This window comes from Seriola aureovittata, chromosome 4 (assembly GCF_021018895.1).
Source record: "Seriola aureovittata isolate HTS-2021-v1 ecotype China chromosome 4, ASM2101889v1, whole genome shotgun sequence".
Classification (NCBI taxonomy): domain Eukaryota; kingdom Metazoa; phylum Chordata; class Actinopteri; order Carangiformes; family Carangidae; genus Seriola; species Seriola aureovittata.
Window position 1 is genome coordinate 16,411,132 of NC_079367.1, and position 10,187 is coordinate 16,421,318.

At 42.0% G+C, this 10,187-nt stretch overlaps 1 protein-coding gene across 4 annotated transcripts in view; it reads left to right on the forward strand.

Moving 5' to 3' along the window:
• sik2b (salt-inducible kinase 2b) overlaps positions 1-4,812 on the forward strand; it is a 61,324-nt gene extending 56,512 nt beyond the window's left edge. For 2 of the 4 annotated variants that reach the window (XM_056374808.1, XM_056374809.1), the window contains exon 15: positions 94-4,812. In XM_056374808.1, coding sequence (XP_056230783.1) covers positions 94-799 — 706 coding nt within the window. In that variant the 3' untranslated portion in view covers positions 800-4,812. The remainder of the gene's footprint in view (positions 1-93) is intronic. The other 2 variants (XM_056374810.1, XM_056374811.1) reach the window with 1 other exon arrangement.
• The last annotated feature ends 5,375 nt before the right edge of the window (positions 4,813-10,187 follow it).

A 10,187-nucleotide genomic window follows, 5' to 3' on the forward strand; every position in this document is an offset into this window, starting at 1 on the left:
CATTTTGGTTTTTCAAAATCCATTTTCAATCTAAATTTTGCTCATGACTGCTTATGCATACATTTTTCAAGCATTTTGTTCTTGCTTGTGTAGATTCAAAGTGTCACCTATCCAAGGTGCCGATCTAAGTGGGCTCAACTGCTCTCCCTACAGACTGAACCAGAAGAGGATGTACCTGCAGCAGCAGTCACAGGGCATGGGGCTGCAAGCCTACTTCAACCAGATGCAGATAGCTGAAGGATCCTACCAGACAGGTAGCCCTGCTCTGGACCCGGCGGCACCTCAGACTTCCCCTCAGGGCCCCCCCATGTCGGCCGCCCATCAGCCTCAGCCCCAGCAGCAGAGCAGTCCTCAGGCCTCACCTCCCTTCAGCCACCCCCATAGTTTGAGCCCTTTGATGGAACCTGGCGAAGGCCTGGTTTATGATCCCTACATGAGCCATCACCACTATACCCAGCACCTGCCACCTGGATCTCACCTCCATCACCAGCTCCACCATCCCCAGCATCATGAAGCTTCTGCCAGTGGCCTGGGCTTCAGCTACGCTGCAGGCTGTGAGCAGCAAGTCCTGGGGCCTTCCCCTGAGGGTCTTCACCCAGAGCAGTATGAGTTCCAGCTGGACCCCTGTTCACTGGTCCCAGCTGCTCCAGGAGAGGCTGAGGTTGGAGCTATGGCTGGGGTTTTGGTTGGTCCAGGGCACTCAGATGGTTTGAGCCTGCCTGAGCTGCAGAGTTCCCTCTTGGACAGTGAGATGATGGAGACCGTGGACTCACAGCATGGCTTCGTACTGGTCAACTAAAGCCCGCTGAGAGGGTTAACAGAAAGCAGTATTAAGCAATGAGAACCTACACAGCGTTAAGAGCAGAGAGAATGGAGATATAAGTGGAGGCCACAAGCGTAGCAACAGGGAAGGAAAAGTGTTAATTTTTGTACGACTAATACAAACTTCATTTCTTAGTTGTGATGAACCTCAGACAACATTTCTACCAAAATCCTCCCTTAGCCTACCTCCCTTTCTCCCTCTCCTCTGTTCTCGTTCTCATCAGCTCTGTGAGGCAGGAACAGGTCCGATATGGGGCACAGTGTGAGCTTCGCCGTGTTGACTTGGCGAGGCTGCTGTTGTCACAGACGTTGTGCCACCTGTGAGGACTGCGCTGCGCAGCCCGGGGATGGGGGGATGCTGCACATCCTGGAGGCTGCCAGAGTGCAGCATTTCACCTAAAAATGGTTTGAAAGAGAACTCAAAAAACTTAGGACTGACTGACTGGCAACCAAAAGCACAAAGGCTGGCAGTGCTTTTTGTATTTAAAATAGGACACCATCTACAACACACATCTCAAAACACTTTTGTGCATTTTTTTTATTTCAATAGATAAAAAAAAAAACAAGTGAACAAGAGAAAATGGCCCTCATTTATCACGGTACCATGGAAATCACCACAAATTCAAGTGTTAAAAGTGTCCATTTTTAGAAATTATTTTACACACTAATGTGAGTGCAAAGGCTAACATGTTTGTGGTGCATAGGTTTCAACACTAATACTAACTTTAGAGTATTCTTCCAAAATACAACAGGTAACTTTGTTTGTCATCTGCCTAAGTAAATACTCTAAACATGTGGAGTGAAGCACCAGGTTACTGAGCAACGCACCATTTGTTCAGCTTTAGCTACATTTGTGCTTTCAACAGTGATAAACTCTCTCCGAGCTATTTCATTAGTTAACTGACTAATAAAAATAATAGGTATAGCTGCAGTCTTTTGAATAGGCTATGTGACATAAATAATACAGTTTTTTTTGTTTGTTTTCTTTGTGGTTTTTGTAACATGTAACTACTGATCCTGATTTATTTCTTACACTACTGAACTGCTTTTCCACCTTTCCATCCGATTGCACACACTTGCCAGGTTTCATTATACTCAATATGATGAGGATAATTACCCGTTTTTGCAGGCGAAATGGCCACATGTCTGTTTAACAGTTGAATTGTGGGTCATGCGTTTGCCTGATAAATGAGGGCTGATGTAATTAACGTGTGTTTGGTTGAGAAGTTGCGGTGTTAGACAGTCAATATTATTCTATTTTTGTGGCAATACTGAAGCAATATTAATCCTAAATGTTGAGGGATTATGAATGGAAGCCTCACCTGTACAGCCAGCTCTGATTGGTTCCCGGGGACCTCTGAGTCGTCAGCAGTGACATCACTTGAGCTGATGATGTAACCAGGAGATAATCTCTCACTCACTCACTCGCTATGTGTGTGTGTGTGTGTGTGTGTGTGTGTGTGTGTGTGTGTGTGTGTGTGTGTGTGTGTGTGTGTGTGTGTGTGTGTGTGTGTACACAATTCAGACTTCAAATTTTTCTACATCCATCACATCGTCATTACTGAAAAAGACAAACACTGTATTGACGCCTTGATTTGAAATAAAACAAACTGTGCTTTTCCCTCAGTGCACAGATGTAGCTTTTAGATAAATTCTGGTTTACATCATTCAGTGCTCCAGTTATGCCTCTGTGTTGGTTTAATGACGAATCGTGTTTATAATAATGGAATGACCTCTTCGAGATTCCCTGCATTAGATGTAATGAAAGAATGTTTCCTCTCTGACATTGGGGCTGCTGTGAGACAAAGACCAGCAGAACATCATCTGTCACCTGGATTTTGACTATTGGCTCTCCACCACTCTTTGACTGACAGCAAGCCAGCAACAGGACGAGAGATTTTTTTTTTTTTTTCCTCAAACAGCACTTAAGACTGTGTTCAATCTACTTGAAGTGCACAGATGTATTTTCTCTGACAGATGATGTTGATTTAAAGAAAACAAGTTTTCATTGGAATAACAGGATGGTGAGCGTCAGAGGGTCGAGATGAGATTATTGGACTGTGACCATCTGCCAGACTGCGTGACCTTCAGTGGTCAGTGGTTAAAGTGTAGTGTTTGTGGTTCACTCTCAGACAAGGCAGTCACTCTGTTTGTGGACAAGACTGAGATATCTTCACCATCAGTAAAGTACAGATGTGGTTTGACTAGGAGTCTTTATAGCGGCAGTTAATAGTCTTTAATGGTGGCTAGAAAATGTGGACCAACTGTAGTTGCAGTCCTGTGCAAGACTTAAAGGAAGAATCCACCCTAAAATGCTTTTAACACTGTTTCTCAAGAGATGAAGGATGCAACTAATGATGGAATTATCTGCTGGTTATTTCCTTATTATATTCCTTATTTCCTTCCTCAACACATTGTTTGGCCTGTAAAATGACAAAGTTGTAAAAAAAAATATACTAATTTCTCATATTAAGATTGGTTGGTTTGTCCGAGCAACAGTCCAAACTCCAAACATATTTAGTTTAAGACAAAAAACTGGCATATTTCTGTCACTTTCCGGTACTTTTGTGTTAAAAAAAAATGACAAACCATATGTCGAGTATCTAAATGAATAACGTATATAACATTGAGGCATTTCTGGAATTGAACACATCTGTGAAACACCAAGTTTCCGTGTCAGTCCCTCTGGATGTAAGAGCAAAAGCTCAGTAAGTGACCATGTAGCTCTGACATTTATCAGTCACAGACACTAACAACAGCAACAATGGCCTCTGTGGACCAGAGTGCACTGCAGCCACAAGACATGTTGCAAAACAGGTCTTGTGGCTTCATTAATAGTTCCACCCTAAAATTTACAAACTAGTTAGCTAGCAGTATGTTTATATGCTCATACACCCACATTTATTGACAAGAATAAGATTACACCCAGTTTCTGTGAGATGTTGAAAATGTCCTTTCGAAAACAGAAGGATGTGTTCAACATGAAACTATATTACATCGTTAATACATGACAGTGTATGAGTATTAGGGGGTGGATTTCGCTTTTAGGTGAATATTTTGATGATTGTTTTCTCTCATTTTGTCAGTGGTCAGACTAGAACAGCTGCAGGATGATCTGTGGAAGTTTAATACTGGAGCACTTTGACAACGAGGGGAAGAAGAGATGTAGCAAGAGAGGAGGAGGTGATTTTGGTGGAGTTGGAAAAGGGTTTGTATTGCTCTGCCGTTTCCCGGCAGATGAAACGCACCGCAATCTATAGGAAACACCTTTCTCCTCTCTCTTCCCCACCAATAATGGACACAAAACAAATTTCTTTCAAAGAAAGACCAGACATAGTAAGACTTTATCTGATTGTTGATTTTGATCCAAGAAAGAGTAACACTTTTCAGTTAACGATGAGTGTTCTTTGTACAGATTAGGGGTTTAGTGAATCTTCAGTGCTCGCTCAAGTTGCACCGAGGTGAATTTTGTGTTGAACGTGAATAGTGTTCAGTGTGCCTTTTACTTTTCGTATTTTCAATCTAAACTAAGATTTTGAATAGCGCCATTATTTCGGGTTGGACCCTTTTATAATTAATTTTATTATTTTGGATTTTGTTTTTTCTTTTCTGTATTTTTTTTTTTTTTCCCGAACGTTAAGTAGAGCCAGGTTTTACAAAGGTACAAAACCAAAGTCCCTCAGAAGTTTCCCTGTACGACCCACCGTGTGGAGTTTTGGAGCTTCTTTGTCAGCTTCTCTACTGTGCTTTTTCTTGTTGGTCAATCAGTGTATGCCATTTAAAAGTATTATAGCAATATTTCTCTAGTTGAAGACTAAAGTCATGAAGATTCTAGTGGACGTGTTTCCAAGTATCATAATTTCACCTCCTGCTGATAAAACAAAAACATCAATCTATCAATAGAAATCCAGTTTTATATTTACCTTCATTGATGTTGACCACACATAAGCTAACTTGCTGTTGAGATTAAAAAAGGTTTATTGAACAGAATGACATTGTGGGTGTTTTTCTTCTTCTTTTTTTTTTCACTATATTTAAAAATGAATGGTTATTGAAACATGGTTACTGAACTGACACTTAAGTACTTTCTACCACGCACTCTGCTATATTCTCCACATTATCCAGTTGTCCTGTAACTCCAAACTGCAGCTGACTGATAGAACCCCAGGGTTGCACGATGTAGGCGTGGGTTAATGACCTGGAAAAATGAATCACACTAAGTGCTTCATATAAACTGTTGAGTCATTGCTGATCCTGAAATCATTTCAACCAGAACTAAAGCAACTCAACTCAACTCAGCAGAAACTAGGGGACTGCTTGAGTTATATCATTTAAATACCAACTACAGCTTTTGTTGACAGGGTCAAGAGGTTCCGGTCATGAAATGAAGGTAGACAACTGTGTGTGGTTCGCCACACATAACAAAGGAACAACGATGTGAAGGCAGTCAGAGAACCTATTGGAAAGGGGATATGTTTACCTGTTACTAATGAAAGCATAGCTGGACAGAATTTCTCTGAAGCAATAAACTCTACCACCTGGTCTGACTAATCATTGAGAAGACAATAGAACAAAATGTGCTGAGTCATTTTCAAGTGCTGTTGGGATAGTGGCAGAGGCAAATTTACATAAAGCCAAAATATTAACACAAAATGACGATTCAGACACATCCAACCCTACAACAAGAGACTTATCACCTAATTTAAATCATTCACGTGTTTCTAAAGGGTTTTTGCTAACTAGACAAATTAGATCTAACACTCTTTTGTGTTCACATGACATTAAAGGTCTGGGTCAGGAAAATATATTTCCCCACTAAGTGGTTTCTAATTATGCTGTTGGTTTCAGTTTTATTGGTCATGTTTTGAGATATGCATCTGAGATTTCTGCCATCATCGCAATTCTGCAAGAGGGCCCTGGGTTTGTGGTCATTTTAAATTTATTTAAAAACACACACCACCTTAACGTTGGCACAAGGCCTCTTTACAAAGTCATTTTGAATACTGCTGGAGTAGTGCATATTCCTAAACAAATTTGAAATTAATCAAATTTGCTTACACAAATGAATCATTCGTGGATGGACATAATGCTATGCTATCCCACCGTCATAGCAAAGGTAAAATGTAAATGTTTCACATGTTACAGGAAAGGAGAAAAGTCAAATTCCTCATTTAAATTAAGTGGAGACATGGTATTAAATATGAAAATCCAAAAAAACAATAAGCCCCAGTAGCTGTTACTCTGGATCCATAAAGCACACTATCTTTAACAGTTTCTACAGTAGTCCTGTCCTGTTTTTTTGGTAGACTTTTTTTAAATGTAACTTTTTACTGCAGAGAGCACCACATATAAAATTCTGTTTTGGGGTGAAGGCAGAAACCTCAGAGAAGGGTATTTCAAACCAGGAGCAAATAAAACCAACTATTTCTGTGAGAATAGGGGATTTGGGCAAACTGACCCTTTCACTCTGACATATTCACTTTATATACAAAACGTGTGGTCGTGTGGAAGACACTGCACACGTCACCCAGACAACAAACTCACACTCCACTCCTGTTTTGTACAAGCAGCTGTGAGCCACTGCAGCATTTTGCAGAACTCTTTTATACTCTGTGTTAACAGGCAGGGGGACGGGCTGAATAATTCATCACCACTGATAAGAACTCAAGCCCTGACCAGTGCCTGAGATCACTGATCTGACATCACGTTCAGTCTGTCTCCATGGCAATCGCTTGTCAATATTTATTAAACTACGTAAAACTCGTGACACCTTTTCAGATAGCAAAGTGCAGCTCCAGTGAAGAGGGCCTGTCCTGAGCTGAGCTCTGATTGACTGACCTCAACAACACATCTGAGAAAAAGGTTGCAAGTTGCAGCCTGTAAATACAGTCAGAGCAAAATGTGGCACGAGGAAATAAAAGGGCTTCCGAATGCAGCCTGAGAGCAGAGGTCTGTCTCTCCTGCGTGGAAAGGATCATGTAGAGAGAACACGTCAATCCAATCAGCCCACTCAGACAGAGAACAGCTAATCCCACTAATACACCACCAGAGGAAGGTGAGAGAGAAGAGAGGGGGGTGGGGTGGTCATCGTTCTGTTCATGGAAACCAGTGTCACTTCTTTTCCTGGGATCAGACCATGTACACGACACCTGGTTGATACTGCTGAGCCAAACTGATAGTCATGAAACATGGGATGGGTCACACGTGTCCATGCCTGTATGAAACTCCTCAATACTGATCAGATTTCAGTCGATGTAGCCTCGCGTTTTGCATCTGTTGCCTTTAATGCAGAGTAAATTTGACTCTGCACGAGGAGCCACCAGACAGCAGCTTTAAATTGGGATCTACCCATGAGCTTTGCTTTGAAGAATAAAAAAATAAATAAATACATAAAACTCCTTCTCCTTTCGACTCAAAGCCTCTTGCTATGAGAGAAAAAAATACCACCACCAGATAACATGCAAAGGGTATTTTAACACTTAAATTCCATATTTGAAAAGTGCGCAAATTTCCCTTAAAGACGCCAGTGTTTTCCACTTAAAGGTAGTTATTTATAGTATGTATTCAGTGGCACTGTCTGCTGCTGAGACCTCCAGCAGGCTGTCTGTCACTGACACTCTTGGGGGACGAGACAAAGAAAAGAAAGCTGATACGAGGACAGACAGTGATAATCTTTTTTTTTTTTTTCCGCTTTCGATAAAATATCACAATATCAGAGGCCTATTCACTCATCAGGCCAAAGTATACTGTAATGACATCAATGGTTGCCATGACAACTGGGGGAGGGTGGATGACAACATCCTACTGCGTCTTTTAGAGCAGGAGATCACAGCACTGTTCAGGATTAGCTGCACAAAAAAAAGACTCAGACAAATGCTCGAGCTCTGAATGCAGAGGGGGAAAAAAATCAACTTTTGTAACAAGCTGCACCTTTTCTGTGATATTCACCATGCAATACACACACACACACAAAAATTAAAAAATGCAAAGCCCAGCACAGCAGTACAGGCTTTGAAGCAACTGAGTCTGACGTAAATGCTGTAGCCCTGCATGGAGTGTGTGTGTGAGGTTTACCAGTGGAACAAAGATTTTCTTATATGAAACCAGGTCTTCACTGAAGGTCGTACTGCACTCATACGCATGTGTCCCCCATTATTCAGCTTCAGTCCCTTGTCTGTGAATACAAGCTCAAAACATGCTGGCCAGCAGATGGACAGAGTCAGAAATCCCAGTACAGATGACCCAGTAGTGCCTGGAAAAATCAGCTCCTGCACACTCCGGGCTGCACGTTGCAGCCGGGCCAAGAGGTCTCACACTCTTGGCTTGAGCAATCTTTCGTGTTAGCTCTTGATACTATCTAGAGAAGAAGTTTGTACAGTTGATAAACCACTGCTGCATCGCTGAGAGATGACAGAATAAGAGAGGAGGAAGGGGGTGGGGGGGCTGAAGCGACAAGGTGACTTAAGGAAAATGAGCAGGCCAACGCTCCTCTTCTCCCTGACTGATGTTTGTCATTTGTCACCCTGAGAGCATCTGACCTCACTGCGTGTGTGTGTGTGTGTGTGTGTGTGTGTGTGTGTGTGTGTGCCATGCTGTGTGGGGGCTTTGCTTGACTCCTTTCATTATAAATGACACAGTCCTGGGAGGCAGCTGCATTGACGTCAGGGCTCTCAGCGCTGTCAAGGGCTCTGGCTGCTGAAAATCCCCCCAAATAACAGGATCTAAATAGAAAGAAATAGGTTTGTGCTGTTTCATTACTGCCTCATGAACTCAAGCGGATTTAGGGGGCAGATTGGCCCTCGTCCTCAAGTAATCGTGTTTTAATGAAGATTTTCGGTTGTTGGAAAAATTACAGTTCAAAGCTTGGCATGTTACTCTGTGTTTAGATCACCAGCTTAAAAAAAAAAAAAGTTTTTTGTCGTTTGGCAAACGTGAGGGAAAGTCCAACGTGTGGTTTAGTTTTGTTATCAGTCTCAAAGGTTCCATCTGCCATCAGTCCTCCTCCTGCTTCACACCATTGCTTTAAAAGCACGTCCTGCCTTGAAGCGGCTATAGTCTACACAGCTCTCAAGGTGGTCTCACAGTAGCAGAATGTGCTGACACACAGCAGCTACGCCAACCTGTGCATTATGGTATACGTGCATAATGTGCTCTGGCAAGGAACTACACAGTCAAAGGGCTGGGTGGGAGGACTGGGACGGCACACGGCTCCAAAGAGGGCTGATGGGAGATTTGAGGAGATTAAAAAGGATGGTTGAGATTCTCATAAAGATCTCTGCCATGTGATTTATTGCCTTTAATCCTCTCTGTTGATTGCTCATTTGGAATTAACAAAAATGATGGTGCATGTAAGACCTGTTGCATATAGGAAAAAAAAAAGGGAGTACAACGTTAATGTGGTGACCTCTAAAACTTAGGTAAAAAAAAAGAAAAGTTTTTCGTACACTCAAACTCGAGAGAGACAAATATCCATTCGCAGCTCAACCCTTATTTTGCAGCGTTCCTCTCCTCAGCAGTAGTCAGGGTGAGGGCCAGGTGTCAGGTGCAGATCCTGCCCTGCTCTGCATGGTTCCCTACAGCCAAAACAGCCCGGAGGACCCACGCTTTCATCTCCACAGCAGCTGCCTACCAGGTCAGAGCGGACCAAACATGACACCAGGAACATGTGAAATTAATCCCACATTTCCTTGAGTCGTTTAGATGCTGAGAAACTATACTTTATGTCTTAAAGGACATTGTTTGAAAGCCTATAAAGACAATTAAAGATAAATAGACTTCAGGTTTTACATCACAAAAGACATAATTAGGCTTTTTTTGATACTGAAATACTTTGACAGTCGCTCCCGTGAGACCAAATTCTCTTTTTGCGTCGCAATAAACAATTTTTTCTGAAAGCACATCACCAGAAATGCATCATACCTATCAAGAAGCCTCAGGGTGGCATCATCCTGCTTTGGGGATGCTTGGCTGCAGTGGGCCCTTGAAGGTTTGTGAAGACTGGGGAGAGAATGAACGCCTTACAAGACAAGAGAAACCCTCAAGGAAAACCTGCTGCAGTCTGCAACACAACTGTGACTGGGTCGATTTGTTATCCAGCAAGAAAATGAGGCTACATAAAGCCAAGGCTACACAGGAATGGCTTCAAAACAATGTCAAGCCCTACAGCGGCCAAGACCAGACCTCTAGCCAATCAGGAATTTTTGGCAGGACTTAAAAATTGTTGTGCACTCACGGTCATCAAGCAGCTTGACTTTTTGCAAATAATAGGATAAACTTGCAGTGTTTACATGTGTAGTATATATATATATATATATATATATATATATATATATATATATATATATATATATATATATGAATTAATT